At 39.0% G+C, this 21,418-nt stretch overlaps 1 protein-coding gene across 2 annotated transcripts; it reads right to left on the reverse strand.

Moving 5' to 3' along the window:
- Positions 1 to 502: 502 nt before the first annotated feature.
- cacnb3a (calcium channel, voltage-dependent, beta 3a) lies at positions 503 to 17,448 on the reverse strand. Of its 2 annotated transcripts, XM_063883865.1 has the most exons (15): positions 17,153 to 17,448; positions 16,290 to 16,382; positions 8,918 to 9,037; positions 8,130 to 8,252; positions 7,919 to 8,034; positions 7,758 to 7,837; positions 7,628 to 7,647; positions 7,071 to 7,148; positions 6,541 to 6,599; positions 6,323 to 6,423; positions 6,092 to 6,243; positions 5,906 to 6,001; positions 4,404 to 4,574; positions 4,163 to 4,208; positions 2,700 to 2,878 (listed from the first exon to the last, which is right to left on the reverse strand). In XM_063883865.1, the coding sequence occupies exons 1-14, from the start codon at positions 17,231 to 17,233 to the stop codon at positions 4,179 to 4,181; spliced, it is 1,320 nt and encodes a 439-aa protein (XP_063739935.1). In that variant the 5' UTR covers positions 17,234 to 17,448; the 3' UTR covers positions 2,700 to 2,878; positions 4,163 to 4,178. The 2 variants fall into 2 exon arrangements, with proteins under 2 accessions (XP_063739926.1, XP_063739935.1); XM_063883856.1 differs by lacking the exon at positions 4,163 to 4,208 and having other exon boundaries at positions 503 to 2,878.
- Positions 17,449 to 21,418: the final 3,970 nt, after the last annotated feature.

Below are 21,418 nucleotides of genomic sequence, written 5' to 3' on the forward strand. Positions count from 1 at the left end.
AAGACAGAGGAAACTAAATTATAACCCTTGTAAAAATTGTGCTTCGTAAATTGAAAAACTTCAACTGCTTTTGTCAGTCGCTAAATTGGTCCGCTTTGAAAAACATACTCTGCCAAAATATAATGAAAATAGCTAATTGGTGAAATACGGCATGCAGGGTTTTAATAATAATTCACTCGTTCATTTTTTATCAATAAAGAAATGAAATCCTGGGCCTGATCTGGGACGATTTTTTTTAAGTGAGTGACTTTTAAAAGTGCGTCAACAAGTGTCCACCCAAATACTGTGAGAGAAAAAATGTCCCCACTATTAATGTCTGTGGATAAATAAAGTGATGCATTCTGATTATTATTTTTTAGTAATAGTGTTGTTAGTGGTGTGAGGAGTGAGTAGCCCCAAAGACAAGACTATCACTACAAGACAACGAGGAGAATCAGAATCAATGCATTACTGAAATACTTAACTGTAAAAAGAAACAATCAGATTTCATGCAACACTTGCATAGGTTTTTTTTTTTTTCAATCATGCTGATTTTTTTTTGTCTTCAAAATATACAGAACACTAGATAGAGATACCTGTGAGACATGGAAGCAGTAAACCAGTAACTCCTAAAGCCGGCTGATAACATCGGCTGGTGGACTCAATAATAATAATAATAACGATGCAGGAACAGAATGACATCATGTCACGCGTGCTACGAGTCCCTCACGAGCACGACACATTCGTGGAGTTGAGCGCGATGAGTGTGTAGGACTTACACCTGAGGATCTGCTTTGATGAAAACCCGAATAAAACTGCAGTACGTAACGCAACGAATGGCAAAGACACACAGGAGGGGTGGAGGGGGGGGGGTGGAGTGAGATTAAGTGTAGAAACTGTGGATGCTACAATCAATAACGTGCTACAATCGAATTACAGGGCGATCGGTTGGGTTTTGGAAACACCCGGTGGTGCTGGAGGTGCAAAAAAGGCATGCAAGCTTACATTCTCTGAAGATCTGAAGCTGCAGCGCGTGTGCAGCGTGCGCTTGATAATATGTGAATGATCATGTAAACAAGCAAGTTCGGCAAGTAATTCGCCCTTTAAAAAGATAACATTCCCTTTTTCTTAGTTGTGTTTACATTCTCTGTGCTCGTTTTGAGATTTTTTTTTTGTCTTCTCTAAGAGGTGTGAAGAGTGATTGTACAACAGCAAAAGACGAGTGATGCCCAGAAAGAAGCACTGTAATGTACTGCAGCTTCATACCACTAACTTACATTGAGAACCAGTCTGTGTGTGTGTGTGTGTGTGTGTGTGTGTGTGTGTCTCCATCACCATCTTCAGAGTAAAAACACATGGGTGGCAACATTTCTCCAAAAACAACAAACAAGTCCATATAAACAAAATCTAACAAATATAGTAGCAATGAAACAAAACCAGGTGCCCATTCAGTATATACATTGTAATCAAATGCATTCCTATTTCCCATAAGAAGACATTCCTACATTAGGGTCTATCCGTAAAGATCATTCAGTTCCTGTTCTGACGTCAATGTGCAAATAGTCTTAAAATAATTATACTCAAACATGCAATAGTAAAGATAGTTAAAAGTCTTAGGAATTTTAAGGCCAGTGTATGAGACATCCTACAATAGAGAAACTTTAGGCCGAGCAGCTAAAGTTTGAGTTTGCGTACAGCTGGTAGCCTGAAACCTTTCCATTGCAGAGGGGAGTAGCCCTGTTGACTTTAAAGGGAAAATCGACCAGCTTTTTTGTGGAGGTCCATACAGCTTTGATGGTAAAAGTAGTCGATTGAAGCGATATATTCCTCAGTGTGTGCTATAATGATAGAAGGATGAGGTCTCCTGCTGCGTAATCTGTTCTTCCTGCATCCAGCACTGTCATTTTGAAGTGACTGATGTATTTTAGATGCAAGGAAGAACTACAAGCAAACTTATCTTAGATTTGTATTACCCCCCTCTGGTGGCTAGGGGGCTTGCATGCTCTAAATGCCACTCCAAAAAATATTTAACCAGTCTATAAAACCAGAAGATGGCATGGGCAGAGATACAGCTTACAGAGTTTCATCTCACTCCTATATAATGCAGCAGATAGAGCATAAGCTTACCAACCATCTATAGCTGAAAGTGCACACACAATGCCTCCTGGTAAATGTAGGCAGGAGAAAGCAGCTTCCTTGAACACTAAAGCATGCACAGAGGGATTATTTGCTTCAATTAACCAAAGAAACCGATTGGATATCCATTTAAAAAGGTGGAGAATTGTCCCTTTAATCTAAAAGACTTGACCCTGAAGAGGTCAGTGCGACCCTTAAAGATAAATTCAGTCTGGGAATCTGGAATAGAGTGACTGTCAATTCTTAAAAAAGAGACCTAAAGTTGTCTACCAAATAAACTGGGAATCTGTTTCTGATTTGGGGCCAATTTGGGGACAGTCAGACGGCTGATCTGGAGGCCGGGGGGTTGGGGGGTTCCTCAGTAGGTGTCTCGGGGCCAGGGGCGGCTGCGCTGGCGGTTGTTCCTCTGGTTGTGACCCTGCTGGGCTTCTCGTTGCAGCAGCCTGTCCTCTGACTCGTGCCCGTTGGCACTGTGGACGCTACCGCTGTGCCCACGGTGAGGGGGGTACATGTCCCTGTAAGTGCGAGCATGGCAGGGGGAGGCAAACTCATCCTCCTCCTCCTCCTCCTCTTCTTCTTCCTCCTCTTCGTCCTCAACACCCCCCCTTTGGCACAGGCTCCCCCTCCGGCCGCGAGACAGGGAGTCGCTGGCCTCGTCAGACGGCATAAGACTGTCCTGCTCCAGGGGGGAGTGGACCTCCTCACCCGCCTCCTCCTCACCCTCCAATCCCACCGCCTCACGAGGCTGCGGCTGGTTCTTGTTCTGGAGGATTCATACCGTCAATGAGGGGAAGGAAAGAAGGAAAGACAGTCAACAGGAAGCTCTGAGAACAGGGTGACATTTTTAAGCAAACTCACATTTTTTTATGGTAACAGAAGACAGCAGACTCACAGAGGGTCGACAAAAAAACACTACATCCTGAAGGACTTTGAAGGAAATCTATCTTAAAACAACAGTGCATATTTATATTGAAAAATGTATTGCTTGCTGCATTGTTCCTGTAGTCCTCACTGAGTGCAAACACATGCCATACTTTTTTAATGCAGTCTAAAATCCTTGTTTTTCTCAAATCATTTTGAATGACCAACGGCCTCATGATCCTGTTATTATTTTACTTTTCATTTAATCTTTTTTTTCCCCTTTATCTCCATTATTTTAGTGTTTTAAATTGTGTTGTTTTTCTGTGCAGTACCCTGAACCTACCTCTGTATAAACCATGCTTTGGAAATAAAACTGCCTAACCATAAAGAAGAGTTAACTGATGATGATGGCTCAAATTCAAAATCGATTGATTCCAAAACCTTCAAATGTAAAAGAAAATGACATTCTGAACCTGAATTTGATAAAATATCAAGCAACAGGTAAAACAAAACAGTACTTTTTATAAAAGGGGAAAAGTTCATATTTGGCATGCAGCAGTTTTGGTAAAGTCTCTTCAAAGTCCTTTTTAGTTTACAGTGTCTTGTCTGCTTCAGACAGATTATTACTACCAAAACAAAGATGGCAGTGAAACCATTTGTATGGATGGTCAGGAGGTTAATCCAGAACATAACAGTGCTAATGTTATGGTCTCAGTTTATGTTTATATACATTATGCATTTAGTGCTGTTGAATACATTGTTTAAGCGTAAATCTGTAACTAGCCTTGTCATTCAATATAGCACCATGTGTTCCAGTGAGTGGGGGCACCATTCACAAAGCATGCTGGGAAAAGGATGAGCGGCGAATGAAAAATTGAGAATAAGGGTCAGATTTTGACATTTCATTCAAACGTTTTATCATTTTACAAACGTTTGTTTATTAAATTGACACTGCTTTGTGAATTTTCCTCCCGAAAAGCGTGTGGAGCAGTGATTCACCTGAGACCATCGAGTAAAGGAAAGGATGCAATGAAGAAAAAGGTGGTCATATTTTCTGTGGTGAGATCTGAATGAATAAAATGCTGTTCATTCACTTTCTCAGCCGCTGCGTCGTGTCAAAGGGAATTGCCGGGGTTGAGAGTGCAAATATAAATAAGTATATATACATATAAACCCTACTACTCACCCCATTTTGTAAGCGTTCATTCAATTAATTCCTGTGTTTCAGAAAACTGCAAAAATGTTAAGCATGGATGAGTGAGAGGACAAACAAGACAACTGGAGACAATCAAAACAAAACGAAGGAGTGAGAATCTGAGATGAGAGCTGGTAAAGACAGTGACAACAAACAACGTGTTCAAAACAGGATTTCTAGACTTACATCAGTATTTAAACAGTGCTTTTTACACAGGTAAAGACACACTCACCTGGAGGCTGGAGATGGCAGAAGGCGGGGTCATCAGAGTTTGCTCCAGGAGCGGATTGAGAGGCGTGTTGCCCGGGAGGTGAGTCGCACGCCAGTAAATCTCCAGGTACTCAGCCAAGTGCTCACATGCATCCTCCAGCTGGTTCTCATCCAAAATGACATCAAACATATCCTTCAAGTGAACGGAAAAGAAAATGAGCAAATACATCGTTTGGTCTTCAATGGCTAATAGAATGTGTGGCAAAAATACTTCATTAAGAAGGCTGAAAGGAATGCTGTTTCACTTAAAGATGGTTAAAATACATAATATAACCTGCAAGCAAGTAAGCCAAAAATCCAGGAGCTTTAGGGACTTTTTTATAAATGATTTTGATAACTTAAGAGATGTAAAGGACTTGGGTGACTAAACCTAGAAAATAGGTTACACCTCGGGATAAGTATAGTTCTATTTGTCTGTAATAGGATTATAATTGTAAGTGTATCCCTCTTCTAATAAGGTACAGTTTAATGTGTGTCTATTTGCTAAATTGTTTAAAAAAAACCTTTGTTGGAACCACAAGAGGACGTTAACAAAGGTGTTAAAATCCGGTAGAGATATGATGACTGTAAAAGCCAAAGCATTTGTTTCAATAATCTAAGGATTAAGGGACCTTTTCTCTAGTTATGTTAGTTTTCCTTTATGTGTTACCATGTCACGTGCTCAAAAGTATCATTTAAACTATGGTTACCATCTTAACTAAGGCTGTCATTTGAAAATAAGCCCTTAAAAAAGTACAGCTGATGGTGATTGATGAGTAACATTGAACACATTTACTTTTCCAGCTGTCCATTGTTAATCTCTACCTGTCCACCAGATGCCCTCAGACTTTTCTCCTCTCTTTATTTGACCTGCAGTAACCTCTTTCCCTCCAGTCACCTGAGCTTCCCCGCCCACCTGTGCACCTGTTTCCATTTCCCTAATCAGCCTGTGCTATTTAACTCGCCCGTTTCCTCGCTTTCACTTTTGTTCTGTCAATGACCCCTTGTGTCATTGTATCTAAATTTCTGTTACATGGATTCAATGCTGCTTCTCTTTGGATTATTCTACACATGCCAGTAAGCTCATATACTTTAGTTTTTGCAATAAAACCCTGAACTGTTTTGCTTCCCAGTCTAAATGTAGGCCCTTCCCTTGCTGCTTCCCACTTACCCCCATGTCATTTGTGAACCAAATGTCCATTCAATAGTGATTGATACATTTCAAGAAGTCAAACAATTTGAACCGGTTAAAGACAAAGCCGAGGGAACACCAAAGTCAATAGGTTTTATCCTCTGAGCACCAGTAATGGCTCTTTAGTTGCATCAAATACTTATTGAGATATCTCAGTTTGGACAAAAGTGGTAAACAAATACATATTCTTTTTCTTATCTTGTAAACATGCCGTGTTCATATAATATAGTAAGATTGTAGAGGTATTAGGAATAACTAAACATTAAAGCACTAAAAAGAAAGCCTCCACTCACAGGGGGGCACTGAGAGAGTTTGTCTGCAGCCATCATCTGCACATTCAGGTGCTTGCTCTGAGACTTCCCCCTGGATTTGACAAGTCTCTGGAGCACCTGAGAGACAAAACAGGGGGGGAAAAAAGACCATGTCAAAGGTGGGAAAGTTAAGGCAGTCTGAGTTCCTGAGTGAAGTAACTACTGTACCTTTGGTGAGGAAACTTTGACGTAGACGATGATGGGAGCGAGGGAGGTTTTGGCTAGCTGTGCAGGATGGTTGATGGTGTCAGCGTCCAGAATCACCAGCTGCAGGGTTTTGGCGAGTTCAAATATCCTCTCGATCTCACTCTGAACCTCCGCTGCACGGATACAAGATTCTAGTTACTACTTTTTGCTTCTTTATACTAATAGATTTCATAATGACAATGTCAGGCTCACCTAGACTGGAGCGAGTGTTGGACCTCTCCATGATGGGTCTTTTATTGAGGACAGATCTCTTGGCTAAAGACAGGTCGGCAGTTACGCGTGTGATTGAGATTCTGCCGCAAATATAAAGAGGAAAAGAAAAGATGCGAGACTTTCAAATCTGATTTGATTTAAACGCCTGACCCAACACATCTACGGAGAATATTCAGTTATGTCTTCATTATACTGACCTTCCATCAAATCTGTGTTTCAGGAAGTCAAAGAGAGCTTTCTGCATCATGTCCGTTACCTAGGTGGAAAAATAAAAGGTAAGAAATATATATATATTTCAAAGACAAACTGCCACAAGAAATAATGTTTTTCTGTGGTTTTCCGTCAGTTGTAGAAGTATAATTTTATTCCCCAAAATGTCTCTGTGTGTGTGTGTTTTGGTACATGGAGGCACTGCCTGCACTACTCAACAAACGAGAGGAATCCGCTTTCTTGATCAATACAGAACGCACTGAGGAACACATTGCTTCTTTGGACTACATTCCCTCTCTGCACAGATTTGAACCTCCGCAAAAAAAGGTGACAAATTGCTTCATCTTAAATTAAACATCGAGCAAAATATAATTTGTCTTTTAAATTTCAAATATTGAAATCCCAGCCTTACTATTAATACCTTTATTCTCGTTTGAACAAAAAGTAGCAGTGAACAAACATTTTAACAGAGGACAGAGTGAAGCAGCTGCTGGAGGTGAAATGGGGAGAGACTGACCTCATAGCCCTTCAGCGATGGTCCCACGAGGACCACCGGCCTCATAGAGGGCACCACATCGTAAGGAGGGACGTGTTCCTGCCAGAAATAGGGGACGATGAGGGGAAAGGGGGATGAAGAACAGAGACAGCAGGGGTAAGATAAAGGGGCAGTGGGTTTGTTTTTTGTGAAAAGCAACAAAGATATTATTATCAAGTTTCCTGCAGAGTTCAGGAAAACACATGGAGGACTTTTGACACCACTGAGCTAAATAGAGATGCAGAAAACTGACTATGACTACACATAATGTCACAAAAGACTTCTCTTTCATGAGTAATCCTCTGTATCACTTTTAATTTAAAAAGCAATGTTGTTTGTTAAAGTTATCTAAAGGTATGACTTCTCCTGATAGCTGGTTTATAAAATATATAACAGAAGAAGACTGGAAGAGAGTATATTCAAGACTATTTTTTAGACTCTCAAAGACCTGCAGATAACCTTTAACTCCCCGGAAGATAAACGACAAAAAACACGTATTTTAACAAATGCTGTTTCATCATAGAAAGATCAAAACCTACCTGTTTTTGCTTCTGTTTGGCTTGTGAAAACAAGAAAATAACAATCAATTAAAGTAAAAGAAAGAAAGAAGACAGCAGAGGGAAAAGTCGTTTTTGTTCCAGGGTAAATGAGATGATCTGTGGTACTTACATTCACCTGCAGATGGCGGTGTGGTCCTCCAATTCCCTGTCACCATGTCCCCTAAACTAGAGGAGTTACCCCCTGTTTTCCTGCAACAGCAACACTCAAAAATGATTAAACTAATATTGACGAAAATAGGATCTCTGAGATGTTTGATAGTGTTAACTTACCTCTGTTTCTGCTCCTGCTTGAGTCTCATGGCCTCTAGTCGTAGAGGGCTGGGGATGAAGGTGATGTCCGCTCCCTCTTTCACCAGCCGGCCGATCCACCAGTCATTGTTATACTTCTGTAAAGTTCCGAACAACAACAGCACCGCGTCACATATCTTCTTTTTAGTGTAATAGAGGGGCTCATCATTATTAGCAACAGGTATTTACTCACTTCTTTGATGTGCAAGAAGTCTTTGGCATCGAAATTGACTGCAGCTCCTTGGACAGGACAGTCCTCATCCAGAGCCCCACAGTAACTCACATTCGTCTTTACTGCAAAAGCTACAGGTTTGGACTGTAGAAACAATAAGAATTCACTTGTTAGTGATGTAAACACAATCTTTTAACACTGAGTATTGACCTCTAGTCATGAATCTTGCAACCTTAATTTGACTCAAAGCTACAGTAAGACATAAGCTAAGGTTAGCTAACAACTAATGTCCATCATGTAGCAGAGGGTTTGCATTAAAGATAGCAGTTTGGCTGTTGATGTACTGTGGATTTAAAAGCTTATGAATGCTCAAGTATATCTTATGGTTTTAATTACTGACACAAAGTAATGTTATAGTAGTGGTCAGTTCACAGCAACAGTTTGGTGACATGTTTTAATCAGGCTTTAGTCTGTTTCAGTGACAAACACCCTACTAGATGTAAACATTAAGCAGTAACAGGTTGATGCATAACATGATTCAGAGACGCCGTGCTTTGAATAGACTGAATTTTACTTTCGTGAACATGCAAGTTGAACATAAACATGAAGAAGGAAGATGTGAGTGTACAGTCCAAATCCATCACATTTTATATACATTTGTTTTCTTTGTGTTTTTGGATGATATTTTGTTCATCAGGGAATATATTAAAATTCTTCTGGATCAGTGGAGCTCAAACACGCATCTCCCCTCTTATAAAGCAGTTCAAATACTGATGTTGGAAGCAGTGTAAATCAGTGTATAAAGGTACCTTAGCTCTGTCGAGCTGCAGCTGTGCCTGGCGCTCGGCTTCACGCCGATACGCCTCGCGGTCCTCCTCTGCTGACAGGTCTGAATCCGACGGTCTACTGGTGTACGAATCAGCCGACCCCTGTCAGGAGAGAGTTTACATTTGAAATGAATATACATTTTTAATTTAGACCATCTATGATGCAAATTTTACAGTGGGGTTATTACTATGAGGTTACACAGATGTTCTGTTTCTGTTCATGCTTTCATCTGTCTTTCTGTTCTGCAGTCTTTGTGTGCAGGTGTGCATGCAAATATCTGTCTGCATTCATGAACACATTCATGTATCTACAACACAATGCGTTGCTCTCCCACACCAGCCATCCTCTGGTAGACCAAATATAGCACAAAGGAGGCAACTGCTTCCTCTTCTCTCCTGCTTGGCCCCAATCCACTCCATCATCCCCCACAGTGCAGCACATATATACATCGTCTGTTCCCCATGTTTATTCTCCAAGGACATCTCCTCATTAGCAAAATATATGCTGGTTATCATTTTTATTGCAGGAGGTTTAAGGACAAATCCCAGTGATGGCTCGCTCACTATGCTGAAAGTGACAGATAAAGCGTACTAATAGGCATTTTACACAAGGTACAAATGGCTTGAAAAGTGCAGCTGACTTTGATTCCAAACCTGTAAGGCAGTTTACTGTTCATATTTTCTTAAATCAGTCTCATAATATGTAGAGCTAAAGCGATTATTTATTGAAATTGGTTCAGATAATCATTTAAAATAGACAAAAAAAGATTCAAACTTAAAATGTGAGGTTTATATAATAGTAACTTCAATATGTCTGGGTTTTTCACTGTTGACAGGAAAAAACAAGACTTTTGAAAACAACACCAGGGACTCTGGAAATTTAGAATGGGCATTTTCGTCCATTTTACAGACAGTTTTTCAGCCCCAAAATGGCTCAAACTGAAAATAGACAGTAAACATGCTGTTTATGTCCAAAGATTAAAACATAAGAAGAGGTGTGTGTGTGTGTGTGTGTGTGTGTGTGTGTGTGTGTGTGTGTGTGTGTGTGTGTGTGTGTGTGTGTGTGTGTGTGTGTGTGTGTGTGTGTGTGTGTGTGTGTGTGTGTGTGTGTGTGTGTGTGTGTGTGTGTGTGTGTGTGTGCTCCTATACTCCTATATTTGGCATTTATTTAGATTCTCTGAAGGAACTCAGTCCTGAATCTGTCAGTAAAGAGAACCGCTGCAGCAAAAACACATCCAAGTCGGGCAACAGAGAGAAAAAATGAAGGGGGGGGGGGGAGACTGGAGGCGAACGGAAATAAAAAAAGAATAAAAGAAGTGATGAATGAGGCAGACAAAGTTAAACCTCGCACAAATAACTCCAATATGCATACTAACATTCACATATGAAGAGACTATCCAAGCATAATGGCAAAGATGTAAATAAACTAGAACACAGCCCTTAGCACAGTTTCCTCTCTTTTTCTTCTGCTCCAGAGTGCAGTGACTTAGTCCTGGTCATCAATCTTGCCCAACATATACAAACGAACCCTCTGGAGGACCAATTAGCAGCAGCACAACAAAAGGAAATTCAGGCACAAAATGCAAAATGAAGTGCCAAGACATGAAGAACAACCACCACCTTTCTGCACTTGAGAATACATACATATATATATATATATATATATAATCCAAAATCGTGTTTTACCACCTCTAGCCCCAGAGAAACGGCAAAGCGGACACCTCTCCTCGTTTATTTTTTAGTGTGTGTCTATGTTAGATAACTAGATCTGATTTCTAGCACTCACAAGCTCTGCAAGACAACACTGCACCAGTGCCAGAGCAGCACCGAGAGAGAGAAAACGAAGGGTGAGCAGAAAGAACGGGATAGAAAGAGAGACAGAGATGGGGAGGAGGAGGAGGGGGGGGGGGTTGAATATCGTTGACAAGACATACTGAAAAGAGAAGGATGTTTACGAGGACGGAGAGTGACTGAAGGACGGTTGGAGAAACGAGAGTGTGTATAAACGATTTATACGACAAGATAAAGCGAGGCTATCTCGAGGGGAAGATGAGATTAGAACATAATAAAATGCTATGAAGGAGTGGAGTGAGACCTAGATATCTATCCTCATCACAGATAGAAGAAAAGAGGGGAAACAGCAGGGGGGGGGGGGGCAGAAAAAAGACCATGAGAAGACAGAGACACACAGATAGAGGCGGTCACGGAGAGTTTCATACCTGGCTGATCAGGAGGACGGCGCTAGAGCCTGTTACAGACATGAATCTGAATTGTTCTCACTGTAACAGCGTCCCTGTCTTCACTCGCTCAAACACACACAGACATTAAAGTGGAATAAATATGGTGGTGGGCGCAAGGGAAAGGCGTTATGTCAGAGAGCTGTTTAATGATGTTGGATCACACAGAGCTGCCTGGGCTGTGATTGCTGCTCATTATTAATGTTTGGACATGAGGCTGTGGACCTCTGCTGCACACAGGCTACCTGTCAAATCCTCAAACAAAACAACCATTGTGAGTGAACAGAAACTGTGTGTTTTGCAGGTGAAGCTGAGCTGCAATGCAGAGTGTTATGATGAGTGCATCTTTTATCGCCTGGTCTAGAGGATCTCTTGTTTTTCTGCTGTTTTATTTTTTTTACTGTTAATGTCCCCGTCTGGAGGCTAAATTTAACTCTGTTCCTTCCTATTCTGCTTCTGTGATTATTCTTCACACTGCAACACTGATGGCCTCAGCTCCACAGGGAGGGGCCGACAAGGAAGTGTGTCATCCAGATAGTCGAGTCCCCCAGAGGGCCAAGTCATCCTACAAGCTAGAGACAGAACAGCAGGGGACTTCTACATTAATTTTAAACATTATCACTTGAAACATTGTTCATTGGATTAACAATTTCTTTTTGCATGGTTTGGAGAAATGATTTCAACATTTGCTCTGTTCCTAATTTGTAGTTTAACTAACTATCCACAGTAAAGTATGTCAAGTATATTTGGTCTCCATCAACTCGAAATATCTGGCTTTAAAGTTGCTTAATGCTCCAGTATGTTCACCAAATAGTTGGTAACTTTATCTGTGTACTGTTTGGAGTAGGTAGTGTTCAGTGGGTTTATCTAGGCGTTTTGGATGTTCTCATTAGAGGCTGCCTGTTGTGGTGTGTTTTTCCAGGTTGAGATCCGTGACAGTGAACACTAACAGTCAAATGAGGTAGTGGAGACAAACAGTGAGCAAACATGGGTGGTGATTCTCTGTGGCTTCATCATAAAGTGACTTCCTTTTCATGACACTTAGTTATTTGATCCATTTTTGATGTGATTTTTCTTTTAAATTAGACTCGTAAAGTCACAGTAGCTTTCATAAGTTGTAGGTTTTTTGTTAATAACTCAAACTCATACTGTTACTGTATGTATGCAAGCAACTCCAATTGTTCTAGTCACATTACTATAGTGCTCAAAGGAAGGCTAACTGAACCAAACCAGCTGATACTGACAGGTTTGGGTCGCTGACTTTGGTTTGAGGTCACAGACAGACTCTGCATTTCATGGAGATTCATGTTGTAAGTCTTTTACTTTTGTTCAGCAGTACGTCTTTCATTACTTCGACTTCAAGATAATTCAAAAGCTTCTTTATAAAGTCAAACTCTAAATGAATTGATGCTTACGATGGTAGTGCTAACATTCTGATGTTCATCTTCAAGACATTAAGTACAACTGAGGCAGATGTCAGGTTTTTGGTTATATCATTATAGAACGGTTGACAGACTGATTATGGCACTGAATAAAGAGTTACATTATTACCAAAGTTACTACAATTCAACCTCTAAGAGTCATAAATGTCTGGACAAACTTTAATGGTGATCCATCAAATAGTTGTTGCGATATTTCAGCCTGAACCAAGGGATGGACTTACACACAGATCTATTGTGTCATCACAAGATCCATTATACTAGCATCACCAGAAGGAAAAACACCAACAAATAAACTGCACGCCTTAAAGATGACTGGTTGAAAATATATGATTTTAGATAAATGTACAAAAATGCCAAAAGCAGTATGTTATTTAAATCCCAAAACAATAGCCAGGGAGTGCATGCTATTAATACAATCAAATTCCTCAGGCTGTTTTTGCAGGAACGAAAATCTGCACAACAGCAGAATATAATATTCAGGACGCTGAAACACCACAAAAAACTGCAAGCTCTAGTGATTTGGAAATCCAGTAGCCAAATATCCAATTTCAGAAAGTGTTCGATTAACTGTGCGGTCGTACTTCAATGTCAGCAAGTTACACATGCACGGAGCTCTCTGACACACAACGCAATAAATCACTCAGTGGTTACATCAATATCAAAGTAAACATCAGGCATACTGTGTGTCAAATTGATCAATCACGAGAGTCACAGAGGAACTGTGAAGAGCACAAACACAGGGATGATGGCAATCAAAAAGTAAAGCAGGGGAAGAAATGAGAGAAAGAAAAGCATTGCTGAAGAAGGAGAGGCAAAGAGGGGAAGACAAAGGAAAACAGAAAGAGAGGAGCGGGAACAATGTAAATGCTACAAAGAGATAAAGATGAGAAGAGGAAGAGTGTCGATAATCATTTGTACTTACTCAGTTAATGTGGTGATGCTGCTGCTGCCGGTCCCTCCCTCGCTCTCTACACACTACATGCTGTAAAATGCAGACTGTACTGTGTCCCGTCCCCTAACCAGGGACGACCTGCACTGGAGCCGGCAACACCTTCTTTTCTATTCTTACCCCACCTCATCCCATCCAAACACACACACGCACGACAACGTGAAGAACCAACGCAGCTTTTGCGTCACTTGATCGAACTACGTCTCCAAATTTACATCCCCATACTTGGTTATTAAAGTCCACTTCAACATGCAGGGGTAGAGAGGAAAGAGAGAGGCTGCAGCTCGACATTTCTCCTCCTGTTTCAAACCCCTTCATGTCCTACATGTGTAACACGTATATATCCACACTTATGGCAGCATACTGCTTATTGTATCCTGCTGCAGAAATGAGTCATACTCCACTGCTCCTCCATAGACACCCCACCCCTATCACAGACAAGAAACTATCTGCCTTGTTTGTGAAATCTACTCCCTCTGCATGAAACACTTTATCACATCACCTTTGGTTTGGTGGTGTTGGTAGGGGGAGGGGGGGGGGCTGTTGTGCATGCAGAGGGGAGGTATAATGATTGAAAAGAAACTAAAAGGGGCTCATGTGAACAATGAACCCACACATCACATCGCCTGAGGCCTTCAAAATGAGCATCATGAATATTTTAAGCTGTGCAATATTCTCAGGGAATCTGGAGATTGTCATTAAGCCCCCCGATCAGGATAACTAATGCCCCCGCCTGCAGAAGATGTCTGCTCAGCCCTTTTTTTCCCCTCTTTCTCTCTAACGTCTCTGTTAGACTGCTACACATTCCCTCATGCATACGGTGTAGTGCAGTAATCTTTTTTCATAATGTTTGATATGAATCGTTCTGTTAAGAAAGACGAGTGAATTTCAGAGTGGAACTTTTAATTTGATGAAGTCTTCAAACTTCATCCTACTTTTTAGTTATAGCTGCAAGGAACAGTCTAATACAGAATATTAATTGACATATGATGGATAATAAATTCATTGTTTTGTTCATTTTTTATCATTAAAATTCATCATTAAGCATTTTTAAAATGTATACCATGTTTATAATTTCAAACTGCAATTTTTTCGAAATGTAACGTAATGGAAAGTTGTGATGGCTACTTTATATTCAGTACACAACGCTTCATTGACTACGTTTTTCATTGGAATAATTTTCAGATGAATCAATTAAAATAACAAAGAATTGAAGCTGCAAAATGCAATAACTATAAAGGGTTTAGTTTTCCTCACGAACAGGTTGATGTTGTTTCATTACTTATTTTGTAAAATAATTCAAATACTTCAAAAACAGTCGGTGTGTGTTTGGTGAACAATGCATTTGTTTTGGTTATTTTTCTATTGTACTCTTATCATTCCAGCTCCAGATGAGGACTAAATGTATACTTAAGGCTGAGTTCAAGCCTACAGAATTAGTCCTGTGATTCTTAAAGTGCCGACCATTGGTACATCAGTCTCCTTTTGAGAAAGGATATTTGAATCCTTCCTACTATTATATTTGTATATTAATTATAGCACTGTACTTATACACACATTTGCTTCACTGCATGTTTTTAATTAACTTTAGTTCTGTAAAAGATTCATCTTAGTAATACAAAATATAATCCACAAATAATTGAACACGTATTATCATAGGTTAAGATACAATTTTTGGATCCCATCGGGAAATGCACAGCATTGTAAATACTGTATAGTAAAAAAATCAGTTGGAGATTGAGTACTTTCATTAGTATGTTGTGATACTTTGTTTTACTTTTACTTTTAATTCCTTTTTGATTGCAGGACTTCTACTTGTGAATCTATGCGGTGGTATTGATATTCCTATTTAAGTAAAAGATCTGATTTCTTTGTTCACCACTGCTCTGGCATATAGCTGCAGTTTTGGGATTAGCTCTGAATGCACATGCCCACCTCTTGACTCCTCACAGCCTGATTTGTACAGGAATCTGTGAAAACTACTGTACAGCTCTGACACCCACATAAAATACATACTCAGAAAACATCACTTTGAGTTTAATTAAAACTGTCCTGATCTAATCAGCTGATATACATGAGATGTTATGATTTACAGCAGCCCTGCGGTAACATCAAGTGGCTCAGAAATCAGTTAGAGTTTTGTTTTAAATAACACCAAATCTCTGTCTGAGTGTGCCACATGTGCTTGACCTCAAAACATTAATTAAAAAGACTTGGCTGTGATGGGATTTGGATGTAACTCACAGCCGGAGTGAGATGCTTTCAAGCATTTTGCTGCTCTCTACTGGGCAAAACAACAACTGAACCTGATGAAGCTGCTCTAAGGTCTAAGATGCAGAACATAAACATTTATGTATTTGGTTCAAGGATGGCAAATGTAGATCTACAAATCTCTTTTGTAGTTATTTGAGAGTCAAAAAAGGGAACTTGATTCCCCTTTGATAACTTAAACCTTGGAAATATACTGGGCGGTACAGCAATGCCAACACAATAAAGCAGACACCTGTTCAGTGGAGAAATGTACTTCAACCCCTTATAGGTTTATTTAGACTGCAGAGCACAACATGGCCTACATTTTCCATAGAAGATGCAGCTCTTCCCTCCCACTGACAGTCAGTGTGATAATTGGCCTGTGACTGTGTACCAGAGAATGATGTAGTCTAAAATGCATGCATGAATAAGGAAAAAGGAAGCAAACAACTGGCTCAGAGTTTTTTCTTTTTTACCTGCCGTTTGATGAAGCTGGATGTTGTGTCAGAAGACGTGCTGCCATCTGAGCGTTTGAAGCGGCTCTTGCGTTTAGGCAACTTCCTGGGCAGCTGTGATGAAAAAGACACACACACAGGTGAAGGAATAAATATAGAACTATAGACAGATAGCATGAAACCTTTCAGCTTGCACTATGTTGATTTGTAAGGCTTTTTCATGTTAAGATAAAGGTCTAAATTAAGAGAAAACTGGTGCAAAAATAACTGCTTTGTACCAGAGCAGTGTCTATAATAGGCTGTATCTTTGTCAATATATCACATTTTCAGGGCTAACTTATCCAGCTGCACATACTGTTCTGTCTCATGCAGGAGCATATTTTCCCTAGGCCTCTTGTAACACATAATAAGAAAGCGTGGATGTTGCAGTGAGCATGCTGACAACAGGCCCTGTAGATTCAGGCTACAGGTGAGTCAGAGTGATGCATGGTCTGCCTGTTTCCTTTACGCCAATACATTCCAGCGTGTAATAATATTACTGATAGGTGCTTGATTTCCTTCTGTATAGTAAGGAAATGGAAAATAAAAATCCATTAAGATCAGATTCAAGCATGAACATTTAGGGAGATGTTATTCTTTGTGTGTGTGTGTACCATATGTGAGCCGTCTTAATGATCGCACCCACTGGCTTTTCACAGATCAAGCATCAATCTGCAGATTTAGTAAAGGCGGAGGAGGTGACATTTTTAAATAAATATATAAAAAAGTAGCTCGCTGCCAAATCGCGACGCCTCGATTTCAACAACAAGTAGCAATACATTAGAGCTAACCATTTCCTTTCTCAAACTCGTTCAATACAGGATTAAGAAAGTGTGGTGATTTACCTGAAAATAGTGCGATTGAGAGCCAGTTTCCACAGCAGACAGAGGGTCTACGGGCGATTTGGACATTTTGACTTGCACCATCTATTGAGGGCGCAGGGAGGCGGGATGCACACAGACATGGGTTAACGTTACCGGAGGAAACAAGGGGCACAAAATACATTGAAAATGCGGTAAAGAGAGCGGGGGAAGCGGCATGAAGGAGCGGAAAATTGGGCAGGAAAAAAGGCGTCTAATATCCGAGCAAAGCTGATAGAAAAAGCTAACAAAAATGGGTGTTATTATAAGCTACATCGGGGGCAAATATGTAAAGCGAGCTGCAAAAATGCCGGAGCTAAAATAAACCGTTACTGGAGCGTCATCGAGGCGAGCAACCGTTCAGGTCTGTACTAAGTGTGATGCTCTGCCGGGGGTGTCAATGGTGGCTTTCAGGGCACAAGAAAGCACAAAAAGGATCATACAGGTGTAACATTATAATCTGTTTTTGTTTTTAGAGGTGTGATACTCAATATCAACACTATGATCTCTCTCGTTTGGGCCAAATATGGAGGATTCATACAATAAACAACAGTAGAATAAATGTGGAATCTTCAAAGAATGGATCTCTGAATTCATAATATAGGGGAGATTTTTTTTTGGTAGCAGATGCACAGATAAACACAATGACATGTATTTTTGTGACCAGTGGGGAACATATTCTGGTACTTGTATCAAAGTAAGCTTGTAACACTCAGTGATGGAAAGTAAGTACATTACTTAAGTACTGTAGAACTAAATGTAGAGGTAAAAAATACTTCAACTTTACTTGCGTATTTATATGCTACTTAAGTGTGGGACGAAGTAATTAGATATCTGCACAATGTAGAAATAGGCAAGTCTTGCATTCAAACTGTGACTGAGTAACAATACTAAAGTATAAGCATCAACATACAATCAAAGTACTCATCATGCAGAACTATGCCTATTTCAGATAAAATGTATACTTTTATATCATATTTCTTGATTCTTACAAATGATGCATTATATGTTCATCAACTTAATACTGCTTTTGGTAACGGTGGAGCTAATTTGGCTATCTAGGAGACATTTAGTAAAATGGAAGGAGTTTTGAACTAATAATGATGATAAGTCATTAACAGACAGTGGTATAATGTAACTAAGTACATTTAAGTACTGTACTTAAGTAAAAGATTGAGGTATTTGTACACATTATGCTACTGTATACTTTTACTCCACTACATTTTGTAGGTAATTGTTGTACTTTATACTCCTATACTTTATTTTCTTTCTGAATAGTTATCATATTTAGGTTATAAATACTAAATATCAATCGACATTGTAATATATTATTTTAGGTTAAGCTACCCAGCAATTCAAATGAACCCCACTTTAACTTTAAGTGATGAACAAATTCATAACTTTATTAAATGTAATACAAACATTGAAAACGTATCTAGCAAACAATTGTTAAAATGGTCAAATAACTTTTGTTTTTGGTACTTAAAGCATTTAAAGCTTACACTTTTCTACTTTTACTTAAGTACAGGTTTGAATGCAGGAATTGTATTTGTAACTGAGTATTTGTACACTGTAGTATTGCTACTTTTACTTAAGGTAATAATCTGAGTACTTCCACTTCTGGTAGAAGGTGCAACAAAACTAACTAGAGAGTGATGGAGCTGTCAATCAAGCTGTACACTCCTTCAATGTCAACATACAAACAAAGCTTTTTAGAAACTTGTTTATCCTGCATTTAGTTTTAGTACAGACAGACAGCAACAAAAGAGCTGACATAATATTGTGACCATTGGCCATAACAACATTCATCAGGCGCCCAGAAACAGTGTGGGAATGATGCTACATGGATGTAAGTAACAGTTGTGCTAAAATGTTAGCATAAAAACTTTTAAGGGCTAAGATATGACGGTTAGCTCGTTGCCCTTTGCGACCGAAATGTACTACTACTGATTAATCTTTAGCCCACTCAAACAGTACATTGTAAGCAGGTAGGCTGCATATAAAGTGGTTAAAACAACTTAGAAAAGGTGTTATTTATGTCAGTTTGCTAGGAAACACAACCCCACATTTTATGGTGTAAGCTAACTAACGGCTCTTTTAACTACATCTGGTTTCAATTTCTAAACCTATACAATAAACGTCAACTGGAATGTTGTTGTCTTTTTGTTGTAGTTTTGACAATGTTAGTTTGCTCTCCGTATCTGTTTGCTAGGCTGCATAATCTTAACCTATTGGACAGTATTCATCGTTTCCAGTGGTGGAAAATAATTAAGTACATTTTACTCCAGTAGTACTGTAGCTACTAAAGTACACATTTGCTGTACTTGTAATTTACTCGAGTATTTTCATTTTATATTACTTTATACTTCTACTGTACTACACTTCAGATGTATTTACTTTATAAAGATCCTTTCTTGATGCAGTACTTTTGCTTTAAATTGAGTATTTTTAAAGTGTGATTTTTTCCCAAGTAAAGAATCTGAATATTTTGTCCACCACTGATGGCTACTGAGTTTACCTTCATATCCATTTGCCAGGTTGTTTTTGACACTTTGCTACCTCAGCATGTAAAACATGTGTCCTTCTGTCTTTCTCTTTCAAGCATACCTGTTGCTCACTTTACTTCTGCTAGCAGATTTATGAGTTGTTTGCCTGATCTGGCCTGTCCTGTTGGACAAAGCCTTCAACCTGTGTTGAGTTCTTTAGACTCAGGCATTGTTACTCTACAAGGGACGTCCTTTACAACCCTGTACATTTGGTGTAGAAAATTAGAAAGGTCATCTAGCTACCACAATGTAAATATATCAAAAGTTGTCATTCAGAAAATAAATCTGAAATTTGACAAAATGTCAGATGTTTTAGGAAAAAAGTGATATTTTTGAAGAAATAGTCGGAAATTTGAAAAAAAGTCGAAATTTGAAAAAAAATCTGATGTTTGTAAAGAAAATCCAAAGGGAAAAATAATTGAGAGACCAAAAGTGTGAATTTTTGGAAGAAGATGATTAGGGCCACATGAAGAAGGAGTTAAAATAATGAGAAAATAGAGGGACATTTTTAAAAGTCGAAATTTTGAAAAAAAAGTCAGATTTTTTGGGAAATATTGATAATAAAAAATAAATAATCTGACATTTAATAATTGAGGTTTATATACTTTAATAATACAATTGTATATAATATAATATTATATAGAATCATATTATTATTATTAAACATGTATTTGTAAGCTGAGTTTTGCCTCCTCCACTCCTCCCTTCTGAGTGTCATGTATGTTGGAGATCTCAGCTGTTTGCTCGCACTCGCTGCAGACACGGCTTCACCTCTAGAGGGCGTGCCGAGTTACTGAAAGCGGGAATGAGAGAGGAGTGTGAGCAGCGGCGCGCCTGGGCTGGGGAGAGTTGCGTCAAACCAGCCAAAGTTAAACAGCATGACACCGGGAATGACTGCAATTTCAATTCAAAATAAAAGCTTAAAAGTGAGGGTTGATTTTCGATGAACAGAACATGCATTGCATACTAAACGGGTTATCCAAAGTTTTAATAACATACTGAGAGAAAGGCCTGTTTTAAAAAAATGTTTTTTTAAAGGATGAGGATTATTTTGACTCTCAGGCAAATTCAATTTAGCTGGAAACCATTTATGTGTTAATAGTATGAAGATAAAACCCAGAAAGTTCACTGGACTGTCAATTTATTATCATTCTTGGGAAAATGTCACTTCCATAAAACCATGTCCTCATGGTTTTCGATTTAGGAGGTAAATGTTTGTTTTACTCAACAGTATGATTTAACAGTAATTTCACTTACTTGCCTAGCTTTTGTGTAAAGTTAATATTTGATCATGTTGTGTTTTTAACTTTTTTCTCTTTTATTCATAACAGTTATGTTATGATCTGCTAGCAGCCGATAGAGAGTAGAGTAATGCCTGTCATTTTTTTCAGTTTTACCTTAATGTCACATGTTGTAAATGTTGATATCCACAACAAATAGAGTTGAAAGAATACTTTGAGCTACTATTATTTGGTTTCATTGAATTCAGCCAATTTATTTGATGTATATATTTTAGGTTGGGAATAATGATCTCGATATTCCCTTACAATTGTACGCTAAAGGAAAGCAATGTTTACAAATGTACAAATGTATTTATTTTAGATCAAATATCTATCTTAATGTTTTTCTCCTTTTTTATTTATCTTATTTGAAAGCTTGTGCTTATTTATATATATTTATTTATATATTTACAAAAACATATACA

This window comes from Eleginops maclovinus, chromosome 1 (genome assembly GCF_036324505.1).
Source record: "Eleginops maclovinus isolate JMC-PN-2008 ecotype Puerto Natales chromosome 1, JC_Emac_rtc_rv5, whole genome shotgun sequence".
Lineage (NCBI taxonomy): Eukaryota > Metazoa > Chordata > Actinopteri > Perciformes > Eleginopidae > Eleginops > Eleginops maclovinus.